At 38.9% G+C, this 17,053-nt stretch overlaps 1 protein-coding gene across 1 annotated transcript; it reads left to right on the top strand.

Moving 5' to 3' along the window:
* Window positions 1-869: 869 nt before the first annotated feature.
* On the top strand, window positions 870-5,282 carry LOC127450236 (WAP, Kazal, immunoglobulin, Kunitz and NTR domain-containing protein 2-like). The gene is made up of 2 exons (XM_051714172.1): window positions 870-1,610; window positions 2,837-5,282. The coding sequence occupies exons 1-2, from the start codon at window positions 1,404-1,406 to the stop codon at window positions 4,349-4,351; spliced, it is 1,722 nt and encodes a 573-aa protein (XP_051570132.1). The 5' UTR covers window positions 870-1,403; the 3' UTR covers window positions 4,352-5,282.
* Window positions 5,283-17,053: the final 11,771 nt, after the last annotated feature.

Here is a 17,053-nt window from a genome sequence, read left to right as displayed (position 1 = left end):
CGGGTGAGTATATTACTGACATGTATTATTACTGACATTATTTTATTGAACTATTAAAACTTAGACATTATAAAACTTCAACTTTTTGTGTGACATTTAAATGCACTGTGTTTGCATAAATTAAGAGTGATTCTACACATAAATGGTTATGTTCAAAATAAAATGATTCTGTTCTACTAATTCTGCAGCATAACATACTACATTTGGCAAAATGTGCAGTATACAACAGAGCATATTAAACACAATACTGTATCTCAGATAATGAAGCTCATATTGGCGTTCCATTCCAGTGATGAACAGGCCAGAATGAATTCTAACTGCATTTTTTAAGTCTCTTTCTTGACTCATTGTTTAAAAGGACTGCCAAAAGTTCAAGTCAATATGAAATATCATTTGCAACCCATTTGACTTCCGTAATCTGAGGTATTTCTAAGTGAAACAGGATATTCACCAAGAAAAAATGTAGGGCGGGACTTGATTTTATCCATCCGGAATTTATTGGATTGTGAAAAGTGGGTGTTACATACCAGAATGGAGCCAGGCGGTTGGAGGGGAGGGTTAGAATTTCAAGAGAAATCTGTGACATTGGCTGAAAAGGAAAGTCATTTAAGAGACAAGTAATTACATTTTGCTAAAAGACTACTTTTTGTCCGGAATAACATACTCAGAGGAATCATGCACAGAGACCAGCAAAGTGAATTAAGAAAGTAAATAAGATCAATTTAGATTTTTAACATATAGACTTAAGGACTTTTTTAAATATTTGTATTTTTTTGCTCCAACTTGGATTAAAAATGCAACATAATTATTTATGCATGAAATAACTGGATGCCGCTGGCTAAATTAAACATGCAACATGGTGAGATCATGTAACAACAATTTAGTATACTTCCATTTTAAATGTTTATCATTGCGTACTTCTTCCCATACTTAAAATAGTAGCCTATACAGTGTTAGCAGTATGCCTGAAGCAGTGTGTTATAATTCCATTCCGAACATAGCCAGACTTTTTGTTGGGTAGTGTAGAGTTAAAATGTATTCTGCGCGTCATGCAGGTGCCACTATGCTTCTTAAATGTCAAAGAGATTTGAGAAGTTAGTGTGCTCTTAACTGCACCTGCCATGGATATGCCAGCGTGGATATGCGTTTTAACCAAGTATATTAAATGTTAAGTCATAGGGTTGAACCCTCAACCTATAATCTCCCCGCGCTAGTGAACGTAGCGCGGCGCATCGACCTCTCCTCCACTCCACGAGCCTCTTGAACGGATCAGACGTCCTTCACACTTTATCCAAGGTCCCCACTTCTCTCTGCCCTATTTTACGCGTTATTTTGGCGGACACTGCGGAGTTTTTCACTCTTGGAAAGTTTATATTTTTGAACGGACTTTCTATCGCGTGGATATGTGGTGGATGCTCTTTCCCAGATGGATATGGTTTTTATTGGGACAGTTGTGCGTCTTGCGTTTGGACTTACGCGCGCGTGCGATGCCAATGATGCCAATGTCCAAAGTGGTTTATTCTCACGCGGGAATGTGTCCGAACGAGATGAACCCGAACCTGTGGGTGGATGCCATGAGCACCTGCATGCGAGAATGCGAGTCCGATCAGGTGAGTTCAACAGTCTCATTTTGTACCCGCGCATCAGCTTCCAATCCGTCTCATATGTCTGTTTTGCGTCCTATGACCATATGCATCGTAATATGTACCATAGTAAACAAAGTTTCCGCAAAAATACTATAGTTATCGATACTAAAATAAAACTGTGGTAATTTGGTATTTGCCACAACTGCCATAAAAAATGACAAAAAGATTCTGAAAGTTGCAAGGAGTCCCATTCATGATTTTACAGTAATTACAATATCTTTGTAACTATGGTTTGTTGGTGAAAAATATAGTTAACATGGTATATTTTTTATAAGGGACTGTCTTAAAAAATATTTACCATGTTAACCATATTGCAAGAAAAACATAAATTTACTATGGTAATCGTAGTTTCTACAACTATTGTTACTCCACTAATACCGTAAATGTCATCAAGACAAAAAATAAATTAAAATGAAAAAGATTTGAATGCTTACATAACATTGTTTCAGTATTAATTTATTTTCTCACTGTAGTAACAATGATTGCAGTAGCTGTGCTGTTTTGGCCAATCATTTCTGTATGTGCAGATTTGCTGCATGTTGTTTTAGCTCAACATACCACTGTAGTATACCATTTACTTTTCAGATCAAGTAATTTCATGATAAAGGAGCCTAAAAAGTCTTAAATATTACCATGCATCCATATTTCATTACATTTAGATTAAATTATTCATTTCACCATGACACCAGACAAGACATCAATGATTGATAGATGATTTACAAGGCATGTGCATCAATCCCTAAGCAACTGCTTGCCGTTTATGACAGTAGATTGTCTAATTCTTCCAACATTGTCATTAGCCTGTTCTGACCTTAAAATGACTGCTTTACCAGCAGTCATATATGTGCTTCAAACATGTTTGTATTGTTTCCAAATGTGGATTCTCTGTCATCATCTATCCACCGTCAAGTTATTTAATACCTGAATTACTTACTTTTTCCATGGAACACAAAAGGCAGAATGTCAGGGATTGAGAGCCTAGGTCACCATTCACCATTCACTTTTTTTCCATACAATGAGTATATGTTATGTTAATGGTGACTGAGATTGCCTAATATCTGCCTAATATTTCCATTTGAGTTCCAAGGAAGAAAGAAAGTTATATGGGTTTGGAACATGGTGAGGGCAAGTAAATAACTCAAATAAGCATTGAGCACACTTCAACTGATGTTACTCTTTTGTTTCTCCAGGACTGTGAGCCATTTGAGAAATGCTGTTCAAACGTTTGCGGACTTAAAAGCTGTGTGGCTGCTCGCTATGTGGACATTCAGGGTCGGAAAGGTCCGGTGGGGATGCCCAAAGGAGTGACCTGTGACAAATTCATGTGCACTCAACAGGGTTCTGAGTGTGACATCTGGGATGGCCAGCCGGTGTGCAAATGCCGGGACCGTTGCGGACGGGAACCCATGTTCACTTGCGCCTCAGATGGTATGACCTACTACAACAAATGCTACATGGACGCAGAGGCGTGCACCAGGGGCGTCACCCTCACCGAGGTCACTTGTAGATACCACTTCAGCTTGTCCAACACCAGCCCTCTCCCAGAGGAGACCACTGTCCGACCCACTACTGCCCATCTTGAGACCACGCCCATGGACGTTCAACGTCCCATCATGGTCAGCAATCCAGTACATCACTTTGTCTTTGTGGGCGAAACGGCTAGCTTTCTGTGTGAGGTGATGGGCAAGCCCAAGCCAGCGATTACCTGGGAGAAACAGATTGAGGGCAAGGAGAACACTGTGATGCGAACCAACCACGTGCAAGGAAACATAGTGGTTACCAACATTGGCCAGCTGGTCATATACAACGCCCAGATCCAGGATGCCGGCATCTACACCTGCACTGCCAACAACCAGGGCGGGTCTGTTCAGGCTCATTTCCCGCTTTCTGTGGTTCCAAGAGAGCAGTCCAAAAACCAGCCATTGATGAATTCCACGCGTCTACCAGCCGAAGAGTGCCTGAAAGCACCTGATATTAGTGACTGCGGGGAGGAGAGTATTAGCTGGTACTATGAAGCCAAACGCAACAACTGCTTTACCTTTACATACAGCCAGTGCAACAAAAACAAAAACCATTTCAATACATACGAGTCATGCATGCTATCGTGTGGAGCGGAACTAGCAGCACTTTGCTCCTTGCCCAGTGTGCAAGGACCCTGCAAGGCTTACAAACCACGTTGGGCATATAGCCATGCACTCAAGAAATGCCAGTCATTCGTTTATGGAGGCTGCGGCGGAAACGAGAACAACTTTGAGAGCAAAGAAGCTTGTGAGGAAATGTGCCTCTTCCCCAAGACCCACAACTGTAAGGTGTGCAAACCCCGCCAGAAGATGGTCCCCAGCTTCTGCAAGAGTGACTTTGTGGTCTTGGGTCGAATCTCAGAGTTAACAGAGGAACATGACTCTGGCCATGCGCTCATTACGGTAGAGGAGATCTTGAAGGACGAGAAAATGGGGCTACGGTTCTTCGGGCAGGAACCTCTGGAAGTGACGCTGCTCAACATGGATTGGAACTGTCCTTGTCCAAACATAACAAGAGCAGAGGGTCAAATGATCATCATGGGGGACGTTCACAATGGCATGGCCGTGCTGCAGCCCGACAGCTTCGTGGCCACATCCAGTGTGCGGCGAGTTCGCAAATTCCGCGAGGTTATCAACAAAAAGACTTGTGACGTTCTGAAGGAGTTCAGTAGCACAAAGTACTAGGGGGCTTACGATGCAATACCAACATTACTCTCTGGAAATCCTAAACCAACGTGCCTGCCTCTCTCTTGCTTTTCTTCACGAAGCAGACTCACTGATTTTTGCTGTTTTGCAAAAAGCGATTTGTAGATTCTACAATCATATATCATACTGGTTCTTCTTCCGCAGCTTGGAGCTGCTTGAATTATCCATTGAGAGACAATTTATGGATTGCAATGCGCGAATGACACATAGACGTACATATATACTAGATGATTTCATACAAAAGTATTACCTTATTTACATCTACATTTTAGTTTGACTAAAAAGCCACGAATGTTGTATTAAACCAGACTCTCTCTACCTGTATCAGATCAAACTCGAATCTTCGGTTGAACGATGAAACAGGTGGTTAAACTTTACTAACCTAAAAACTCTATTTATATTTCATCAAGATTTCATTGAATATGAAAGCCATGTCATACTAAAACTAAAAAAATATGACATGTTAAATACTCTTGCACCTTATTTTAATTCATAGTCTTTCATACTGTAATCATTTTACTTTGTTCCATCTATTTATTTTAACACCATACCATTATGTTACTACCATAAATTTAAAAACAAAGGTAGTTTTTATAACTATGTACATGCTTTACAAAGTGTAAAAAAATTTTTTTTTTTTTTTTTTTTTTTTTTTGTCAAACCATACAATGGCAAGCATATAATGGGACTATAACTATTATTTTATGAGCAGTTGAAATTGTATTAAACATTTATGGAACATTACCAGAGAAGCGATTAAAGACATTTCCAATCAAATATCATTCTTGTTCTTTAAGGTCACATTTGATGAGAACAAGTAGAAAACATGCAGACTTAGAATGGGTTTCGAAACTTCATGAGGCATTTTTGAATGTGCTTTGATAAGGGGGCGACATACTTTATGATACAACAGCGGTCCCACCCCCCACCCCGATGGATTCTATTGTCAGTCAGTCCTGGCCTTCGTTCTGGAACAGGTCACATTCCAGCTGTTCTTTGGTGGGAAGTGTTGCGACTAAGGGGGATGGGGGGCCAGTCTGATCCCTTGTGTTGTGTCTGGATCTGGTTCTCTCTCCGTGCCTGCAGACCTTTCATGTGAGAACCTCCGCCTCCCCCTCAGCCGCCCGGTCCTCTCATCTCCCCAGCTCCAACTCCAGCCAAGCTGTGACCCTGCATGGAAGGGGAGCCAGCACACACACCACTCTCTGTTTTAAAGGCACGGCTTTGAACTTTTGACTGGGGCTGGATGGGAGGGAGAGGGATAACACATGCTTTTTCCCTAGGGTGGGCCTCCGATGGCTGCTACCTCAGCCTGGCTGACAGGGCCTCATCCATGACCCTGTAAGAGGCTAATGAAAAGAATGAAAAGAGACGGGGAAAGAATCAGAGATAGGATTGGCTGGGGGGAGGATGCTGGGAATGTGGAGTGGGGAAGTTTCATTAAAACTGTTGACAAGTGTCAAGTGAAGCACTCATGCTCAAGTTCAGCGGGCAATAAAATTCTGGCAAAAAGCCGGAATTTTTTGTTGTTTTCTAGTCTGATAATCACTAGTTATGAATGCTAGCAAGGCAGGATGTTTGATAGGCAGGACTTTAGAAGCATATTCAGAATTGGGGGGGACCACATGTAATGTTTGAAAAAATGGTTCACCCAAAAATGTAATGTTATTCAAAACCTGTATGACTCTCTTTCCTTGGTGGAACACAAAAGAAGAGGTTAAATAGAATGACCTATTTTCATTTAATCTTTTTGCCATACTATAAAAGTGAATGTTGACTGAGGCTGTCATTCTGACTTAAGTTTCATATTTGTGTGTCATACAGGTTTTTTTGAGTAAATGGCCAAAGCAAACTAACCCTCTAAATATTGGCCAATTAAAAAACATATCATCGACCACACATCCATCTTGGGCGTCCACGCATCCGCCTCAAAGTCTTTGGTGGTTAAGGCCTTTTGATAAGTATCTCAAACTTAATATGGTCTCAGTATGATCTTTAAATTGTGATTAAACCAAGCTCAAGGGCCAATTGCTGTAAATGAGAAAATGACATTGCTTTTAAGATCTCATGTTCCTTTTAGGGTTTTTTAGATACAGAATATGCCACAAAGGTAATCAACATAATCAAAGGGTAGGCAATACATTTGAATCTATGTATCAATAATTATGTTACGAACAAATAACAGTTCAATGTTTTACCTCAGTATGAAAGGCTTTTGAAATGTATTATAAAACCATAAATAATAATTGGATCTTATTCAGTCATTGAAAGAAGCTTGTCAATAAGCTTTATTTCTCTAATACCAAGTTATAACAGTTTTATTGTGGTAGCAATCACTGTAGTTGTAATTATAGTATTTTAGCAGAAACTATGGTTGCCATGGTGCATTTTTTTCAACCAAATGATTGTTCAGAAGAAGCACTGACATCTACTGGTCAGCATCAGAAGCGACTGCTTTTTGTAAATACAGTATGAAAAGTTTTAAGTCATAGTGGGATATCGGGTAAAATTAAATCAAAATACAAATGTACTATTAATTTATTAATCTGATGTTGGGTTGTTCAGCTTTTAGTCAATGCATCAGCGACTTGTCGAAACATCTTGACCCCACAGTCTCGCCTTAGTGGGCCCCATGCACTTGACAGTGTTCAAGTACTTCTACTGCAGATTGATCCAGGATACTATTTAAGTCGCTCTAAGGCATTTTTCTTTGGCCTCCATTGATTTGTGTGCTCTGACAAGGGCATTCGGTTCCTCTCGGAGTAAATTATGCAAACTAAATGTCTAATTTTGTATGCAGAAGTGGGCGTGCATATGTGGTCCATTCACACTGGGATGAGATTCCCACAACGTTTAGGAGTCTGGTGATGTCCTGAAGGCGTGGGAGTCTCCACATTGAGAGTCTTTTTGAACCGATGTACAGCATCAAAAAATCTGATAACCAAGACCAGTTGCTGGCCAATGCATTCCATCGATTTAATGAAGAAGGTCTTACAATTAAAGCTAAACTGAACATAAATACAAAAAATAAATTTATACCAAAACTTTGAACACAAATAAATGTATACTAAATAAAACACCATATTTTAGATGAATGAGTCAAAAACATTGTAATAAACAGCAGCAATAAGAAATATATAAGACACAGCGACTTCAGCACAGGGGCTCAAATGTATCAATGAATCATTTACATGAACCATTAACGAATCGATTCACTACAATGAGCTGTGTACCAAATGATGCACTATACACTATGCACTTACACAGTACACTTTGCACTCAGCCATGTAGTGTATGTATTTTAAAAGTGAAGTATCGTCCCAAATGGAACACTTTACTTTTTTTTTTATTACACGGAGGCATTGGCCATTTAAGATCTGACGGAAGTGATGTTTCAAAAGCACATATTAAGTGTGTTCGACTTCATGCAGCGCTGTGCAGACCGGACTGGACTTGAGGCAGTGCATTTTGGGCTAGAAATTTTGTCTGACTTGAACCGGCGCCACTGCTGCATCACCGTTACGTATGCCATCAAAGTACCGCAAGAGCGATTCGAGAGCAGCCTGCTGGCTCAGCCGCTGCAGTTCCTCCAAAGGAGCTGCACAAGTTCTGATGATGACTCAGCTCATTCACAATTGGCCAGAATCTCCACGTGACAACGGTTACACGTTTCATGGGCTGTGTTCGCAATTGCATACTACTTTTACTACTTCTGCTATGTCAGTCTATAGCAGAAATAAGAGCAGTGTGGTAGTATGCCATTACCATGGTGTTTATTCTGAAACCTCCACATTAATTCCACATCTGCAATAAAGAAAGCAAACTTCCCACAATCTTTTGTGACTGGTGTGGGTTCAGCATGCGACTGGAAAAAAGTGCCCGGCTTGACGGCTCACTTTTCAACTCCTCCGACTGCAACCATCAAATCTCACCAATCAGTGAGGCGAGGGCAGTCGAACTCGAACACACCTAATGTGTTGACGCTAGCTTTAACACGTTAGCCAACATCACTTCAACACTTTTATCTCAAAACTATTTTTATTTCGTATTTTTTCAGCGTGTGGTGCTGGTAAAGCGTTCAACTTACATTTGTAAGGTCTTCACTGAAGTTTTGCTAGCTACTACATTCTTATTTACAATTGTTTTGTCAGACCAAAATGGCAGCCAGGTAACTCTGCCCTTCCGCTACGGCAAGCCACGAGCACTGAATGCATGAAGTGTCCAACATTCCACACTACGTTTTGACAGTTAAGGTAGTACATCATCCAGGTACTCATAGTACACTTCTTTTTGTTGCATTTTCAGTGTTAACATACTGCTCGCACTACTGACACTACAAAGTGGCATAGACTAGTGCAGAAGGCGGTTTGGGATGCACCTGTGGTCTTCACAACGCTACATCAGTGTAAATTGTTTATTTTTACTGGTTCATTCACATGAACTGTACGAGCAAACTGATTCACTTAAATGTTTTTAACTTTTCCATTCTATGAGAGAAAGAGAGAGGATGGTTTAGTTTAAGGTGAGTGTGTTTTATGTGGCACCAGCTCGCTCAGGTGCCCAAAACAATGTGACAAAAAAAAGATGGTTGGAAAAAGTAGCTTGTTACTGTAAAAGCTAAAATAGCTGTACTACTGCCATGCTACTGAAAAATTGTGTTTGCGTAACTACTTTAAGTTAGGCCTACTCCCCAACACTTTTCCAAACATTGCCTTCTACTTTAGGGGGCATTCACACAAAACGTTTTTATGTTCATCTGTGCTGTTTTTTAAAATGTATTTATTTATTATTATTATTGTTTTTCTGTGTAAACATGCGCTAGACGAACGTATTTTACCATTTAGCCGCATCTTACTGTATTTTTTGCATTTTGCGCATGAGCGCTGGGTTTAAAGGTCCAAACATACGCAGACGCACCTTGCTACGCAAGCTCAATTCCACGCATCGTTGTGTAGTGAAATGTGTCAGCACTCAATTCATAATTCATGCATTCTCTGCGTTGCCTCAAGTGGCGCTAGAGCGGATTTACTGTTTTCAGTCAACAATTGTCATGGCGGATCAGCAATTTGAGGAGAGTCTTGCCGAACAAGTTAGATTATACAAACATATTTACATCCCCACATCCCCTCTCCATTCGAATAAAACAGCGATTGAAAATGCTTGGCAAGAAACTGCAGCTACCCTAAATTCTGCAAACGACACTGTAAAGAGAAAATGGAAACAACCACGGGATTGATTTGTCAGAGCCAGGAAGTAATGGAAAGCCGTCGGCATAGGAGATGCCGCAACTAGCTATGGATATCCTGTCATTTTGGACATGTTGGGATGGATTTTTGACTTCATAAAACACGGACCACAGAGTCAAATGTTCGTAATTCGGTTTTGTGGCACCTAAAAAACCTCTATCGCCCCCTTGTGGTGTGAGGTTTGTAACCACCAGAGCAACACAAGAGCGCACGTAAAGTAGGTACAACGGGACCACGCGTAGGCTTTGCGTGAAGTATGTTTTGGCCTTAAGAGTTCTGTTCATTGCGCTGTGTCTTGCTTTTTTATCGCAAGAACGCGTTCTGTGTGAATGGCCCCTTACTGTTACGAAAAACTCTCTTCAACTTTATTTGCCACAATCAGGGCTGTGTTTCCCAAAATCATCGTAAGCTTTGGCGCCAATGGTCACTAAGATCAACTTAAGTTTGCTTTTGGGAAACGCAGCCCAGTTCAGTTCATTGTTCACAATGCTCATAGTCAGCTCCTCTATATCTGTCCAATCAATGTCATTCTTGAAGCTACCAATGTCTGACTCAACAGTCAAAATTATGTTACCTGGCAGAAAATAGTATGTACTAACTAGAATATGTATTTTAAAAGTGTTGCTTTCTGGGGATTTTTACGTCCTAGTGTTGTGAATTTCCATTCCATGTTTAGTTTCAAACCATCCCAATGGCACAGTGTTGGTTGAAAATCCTCATTGTAAGTGATCTGAGGTTAGTTTTATGGTTTGTTCAGCAGTTGTTAGGGTTATGCTTTCAGAAGATGGATCAAAACATCAGATCAGGCTTTCAGAGCCACTGCATTCTACTCTCCACTGGAGGGCGGTATTGCACCAGGGCTAATGATGCATTTAACGGACCTGTCTCTATTGCTTTCTCATAGGCTTCCCTTTTCCCTAAATTATGCAATGCATGTCAGCATACAGAGTCTGTTTTTAATTTGATGAATGAAGAAATTAATGTATGAATGGATCATTTACACTACCATAATCACTATTTTACTAGATTTCAGACCTATCACTAAGACCCCAATGTAATGGGCAATGCAGAGATATCATGGTTGAGTGAACAGAGTAATAGGAAATTAACATGCTGCAGTCTTTTTTTCAGACGGGGCCTCTGGTTCAATGGTTGATTCATCAATAGGGAATAATTTATGTGCTAGTTAAAAGGGTCAGTGATAATTCATTTAGAAAGCTGGTTGGAGTGGATAGCCTGAAAGCTAGAACATGATACACCTGTCTCGATTCCTGAAATAAAATTGTAAAGTCTTTTAAGAGTCGTAGTTGCATGCCTTAAACATGTCTAATGACGTATCCTTTTCAAATGTCTGCTACATTAATCTTACAAAATTTGAGAACATGTTGTGATTCCTGAAATCAAATTGCAAAGTCTTTTAAGAGTCATAGCTACATGCCTTAAACACGTCTATATACTGCTACAGTATATGAATGTCACAAAACCTGAGAATATATTAAAACAATGTCTGATTCATATTTCACCCCAAATCTAAAAAGAAACAATAAATCACATTTTGCTTCAAGTAAATGAAGCCTGTTGTTAAGAGCAAAAAGTTTGTTTGCACTGTAATGTGTATGTAATATAATGTCTATGTATTTGTATTTGTAATGCGATTGGGAAATAAGGTCACAATGAGAAAAATCAGCCTGAAATAGCAATGTTGGCTCAGCCAATGCCGTGAATTTGGGACGGGACTATATGGTTGTCCAACCAATGGCAGAAAAACCAGCATACTATTTTTCAACAAACTTGGTTTAGGTTTTATTCAAAATCCCTAAACCAAGACCAACATTTTCAACATGAACTCTTAAAGCTTTCAGGCAACATCCACCAAATTTGGTACAGACCTTCAGACTGTTCTGGGACAGCATGTCCTCATACATATGACCGAATCACAGCCGTGCTGATAGATGGACATACAGCACTCTTGCTGGGGTGATATTGCTTTAATAGTGTGCTATCACTTTTCCAATTGACCAGACTTAGGGTTTTTCACACAGCCGAGGGTCAAAAATCAGAAACATCCCATAGACTTACATTACGAAATGTTAAAAATGGCAGACAGAATGCTTGTTAATTCAACTCCAATTGTCAAAAAAAATCAGGTATAAACAAACACACAAAAGGCCTTTAATCTGCTTTAAGTTGCTCTCTCTCTCTTTCCTCTCACTGGCTGTTTATCAATACGTGTTCTTTTGTGTTCTTACGTTCTCGTGGACTCATTAGAAGTCATCATCCACTGGCAAAGTTCAATTCCAATATTTAAGAATGCAAGTATCGAGAATGCATAAAATTACCCCAATGTGTTCTTGATCAGGCCGAATATTGAGGGTGCATTGGATGGCAGCTTGTGTGCAAGTGCATTGGATGGTGACTTGTGAGGCAGAAATTACATTTTCCGTTGTGTTTTCCCGCTGTAAGCTCGCAAAAGTCTGGCGGCTCGTGAGAATCGTTATATTCCATCAATATTTGTTGTTTTGTTGGACAAACAACAAGTGTTTATTCTTTTAACATGTAACTAGTCCTGCAAAACCTCACTTTTATATATTAATGCTGTCACTGGTGTGATAATGCCAGTAGTTCTCTTACTGGCTACAAATGTGCTGGGACGGGCAATTGCACAGGAAGATCACAGCACATCTTAAAGCTCCCAATAGATCTATCTATCTGTTAGCTTGCAAATCCATAAAATTAAGATTTTAAGTACTACTAACTCAAACATCCAAGTACACCAAAACTGAGGTTGTGAGGAATACCCATAAGCCCTTGTGCTTGAATTATTCAAGGATGTTTGTTTGGTCAAAAGGAACTTATGTGGGCATTTAATTAGTTGTTATTAAGAATTCATAGATATTTTAGCCATTTTTAGTAGTATTTATGTTGTTTTACTGTAAATAGCTGTTACGTGTAAGTCACCATTAGGGTGATTAGTGTTCCATTAGTGGTCAACTTGGATCCTCATTAATCCATATATTTTCCTTGAGCATTTGAATGTGCATTGCTAAAGTGCCATTTTAAATATACTTCTTTGGGGAATAAAGTTTAAATGTGCAATATGTAAAATTTTTTATGTAATATTCGCCTTTTATTTTGCTAATGTGTGAACGGCTTGTAATCCAACTTAAAAAATGAGCCCTTCCCGGACTTCCCAGGTTGCCTATTAAAGCCTGTAGACTGATTTTCATGCGAAGGGAGCGGGTCGCTTTTGCCTGGAAAATCCTAAGGATGTGACGTTTACGTGCGCTCCCGAGAGCCTTGCCTCAGACAGTAGCTTCTCTTCCGCTATTCAACAGCGACAACAAACTGCAACACTAGGTAGTATTATCTTAGAGAAGGAATCCAGCAAACATCCGGCTCCCAGCACAACACCGACACCTACACAAACTCCAAGTAAGACAAAAAAAAAAAAAAAACATTTATCTACTGAATCCCATCTTTCTAAGCGGGAACGTGATAGTGGTTGAGCAAAAAATAGAGTGAACATCGGCAGGGCATTTGATTCCTGGAGGGAACTTCGTTCGATTTTGGGGCTCAAAACCGACCCTGAATTGGCGTTCTTCTTATTGGACAGGTAAGCTTACATAACTGCAAAGCATGTGAAATATAGTGCCATAAGGATTGATCTGTGAAAACCTGATCTTGCCTGCACAGGAACTGTCATAAACAATGTTAATCTGTAATTATTCAGCAAGGTAAACTACAATAACACATGAAATGAATGCTAGACAATGTTCAAGATAATGCAAAAAGACCCAATCATTAGTGTAACGTAACTAGATTATACAGAAAATATATACAATCTATTATTATAAAACAATAGCGCATTGATATATCAAAATGACAGTTGTGACAGAATCACATCAATACTGAATTGTGTCAACATATTTATAATGTACAGTCTATTTTATAAACAGCTACTGTCATCATCCACCAAATTTAGCTAACAGCTATTGATAAAGCTGGCTAGCTAGCTAACGCTGACATAGGCTATCGTATAAATGCAGTCAATGTATCACGCAAAGAAAAGTGGTTACTTCAAACAACAGTCTTGCATAGTCAGACCTATATCCGCACTTTGTTTTAGCCCTGTTCCAGCACTGGAGAGTCAAATATAATATACATTCTCAAAGTTTGTAGTAAAACAATCATAACTGTGTAATTTTAATTATGCTACCTCATCTGTCAGCATGATGTTGGTGAATCACGTTGTCTCTTTGTACATTACGTCATTGTTTTGGCCGATGCTGGCGTCCATATGGAGAGTGTGCATGAGTGCGAGAACGAGCAACATGTAGCTGGCTGCAGTTCACTTAACGGCCATAGATGTCATTAATAACAAGGGTTTCTGAAGCCAATTAAATCAATTTGAAACAGTGTATATATGGTAAATGTTCATTTGAAACAGCTTGTTAATAGTTGTTAGACCTTGTTCCTTTGTGACATAATTTAAAAGTAAATAAAGTTGAAAAAACTGATTAATTTGTGTATATCTAACAAAGGTTTTCTTATTGTGCTGACAAAATGTCCATAATTTGAATTTACAGAAAAAGTGTGATGCACAAATGCTATGTATATATTTTAATATATATTCAGTGTAGCTGGCTAGCTTCCTGTCTTACTGTAATGTCTTTATAACCATCAACGTCTAACTAATTTTAACCTTCAGATAAGGCATTGTCAAGCCAACATCCAAGTTTGTTTTGACAAACTTTACCTATCTATTTTTTAGCAGTTCTGTTTGGTGATGATGTAGTGGTGCAGAAAGAGAAAGATAGAATTTTATTGTTTGTTTTGTACGGTAGAGGCCAATGCTCTCTGACCCTGGTTGTTTTCCATGAGACTCTCTCTCTATTTGTAATGCTAAACAAATATCACAGATGGCCAGCAAACTACTCTCTATAACTGGATGATCTTCCTAGGCAGTCATCACATCACTACTCTATAATTACTTTGAGACAGTAGCAAGTGACAAGAGACTTACCCACACAAACTGTAATAATCAGAGAGAGAGAGTAATCTAGCGAATTATCAACAGCATAAATCAGATGCTTCATTGATTCGGATGCCAGAATACGTGTTCGTTCACCCTGGCGTTGTTAGGCTTTGATAATTTGATATGGATCCTGGCTTTTCCATTTAATACATAACTCTGACATTCTACCGACCCCAGCAGCAGATGCTATCATAAATAACTCTGCTCTCCGCACACACATTCAATATTATTTGCATTTGTTTTACAGCATGACATGGAGTCCATTCCCTAAAAGATACGGTTGGCTGTGCAAAATGAACTGACTGTCAAGTCTCACTTAGAGACATTATTTATTAGGAGTGTATATTGGTGTATGTTTCCCTTCCAGAATAAAGTTCCAGGCAAGGGAAAGCGTTCTCCCTTTGGGTATGGTGGTAAATAGGTGTGAGAATATTCTCAGATGGAAATGACATCATAACTATACAGGCTTATTTTTAGTGGTGCTTGTTTCTGTAAGCATCACTACTACTATTGCTCATACTGTTCATACAGTTGGGGATTCCAACCCAGAGTCTAACTCGGGTCAGCTGCGTAACACGTTCCACACATTTATGCTATGTACATGAATGATTGCAAGGCAGATGATAAAATGGATTAAAAAATCACACAGATTTACATGGAAGGAGGGACACAAGCCATATCTAGGGACCAGAATATCAGAATAATAGAGAGTTAGGGGTGGGCACATTTCACTTGGGCCAGTAAGCAACCACCTAGCAACCATTCAAAACACACTAGCAACAATGCTAATACCATATATAACAAACATTTGACCAAACTGAAACAAATTATATTTTGTTTCAATTTGGTCAAATACATTGTAAATTATTAAAAATATGATGGAGCATAACTGCCATGTGCCACACTGACCAATTATTTAATATTTAACTATATTTATACTATATTTATAAATAAATACAATATGCATTTACATTACATATATTAAAATAAATCTAATTTATATATATATATAAAGGTAACACTTTACAATAAGGTTCAATTTGTTAGTTAACATGAACTAAAAATGAACAATACTTTTACAGAATTTATTAATCTTAGTTAATGTTAATTTCAACATCTACTAGTAAAAAAAGTTTAATCAAAAGTTGTATACGTTAACATTGGTTAATGCACTATGAAGTAACAATGAACAAATGTATTTTTATTCACTAGAACTGTCATAATTTAAGATAAACTGGCACACCACAATCCACACACACGCACACACACACACACACACACACACACACATTTATTACTGATTGGTATTGCTAGTAGTGGGAGACTAAAAGGCATTTTACATGTAAATGTATCACTATGAAGCCGTTTCATGTTGGCACAGAATTGTAACACAAAGATTTTTATCTTTCTCACATCTCTTACATAAAGCAATTCTAGTATAGCTGAAATGGCTGAAGCTCTTTTATCTATGAGCAACTGACCCGCCAACCCCCACCCATTCACATAAACCACTGAGAAGTCCTGAGAGCTCCATTTAAAGGGAATTCTAAAATGTTTCAAAAAAAAAAAAAAACTTCATTGTATTTCTTTTCGGTCAGCCACAAAAAAATAAAGGGTTTTTGCAGAGTTCGAGGAAGGATCATTCTGAGGGTGTTCCGATCCACCACCCAGATGCTGAACAAAAGGCAGTTCTGTGGAGTGGTGTTAGCTCTACACCCCTATGTGAATTACTGTGCCTGTCCTCAGTCCTTTTGTACTGCGAGCTGAGAACAGAAAGCCATAAAGTTCGTGAATTTACTGCATCCAATTAAACAAGGCAAGGTGGAAAATGCTTTATAGACTGACAAAAAAATTAAAATAAAAAAAAGCTCACTGCAACAGAATTTAAATGTTGACAAGAAGGTGGCCATTCAACTTCCTCAACATGTTCGCATACTTGATAAAAAACTTTACAAACTGCGCAGACAAGATGAGGATTCTGAATGAACTAAAATTCCCTTCTAGCCTGGCCAGCATATTAAAAACGCCAGCAAAAGGAGAAAGATATAAAGCGGTGTTTGGTCTGAATTATTTTAATCCTTTGGATACATTTTTACTGAGCTTTACAAATATTTTGCATTATCAGGAAATAAACAGAGCTCCTCATCCCAGCTCAGACTGAATAAATCAAGGCAAAGAAACAGCAATGCCACATTAAAGTTTTATGTGGTAAGAGAGAGAAGATAGAATGAAGGGAAGATAGAGAGGATGTTTGCATTTAAATAAATAGTGTTGTCAAAAAAATTACCATTTGTGTTCCATGGAAGACAGCGAGCGAGATGGGTTTAGAACAAAATGAGGGTGAGAAAATGATGACAGAATTTTCATTCTCGGCTGAACTATTTCTTTAAATTCGTCTGC

This window comes from Myxocyprinus asiaticus, chromosome 13, assembly GCF_019703515.2.
Source record: "Myxocyprinus asiaticus isolate MX2 ecotype Aquarium Trade chromosome 13, UBuf_Myxa_2, whole genome shotgun sequence".
NCBI classification, from domain to species: Eukaryota; Metazoa; Chordata; class Actinopteri; order Cypriniformes; family Catostomidae; genus Myxocyprinus; species Myxocyprinus asiaticus.
Note: the sequence above shows the minus strand (reverse complement) of the source record. Positions and strands in the feature narration are given on the sequence as shown.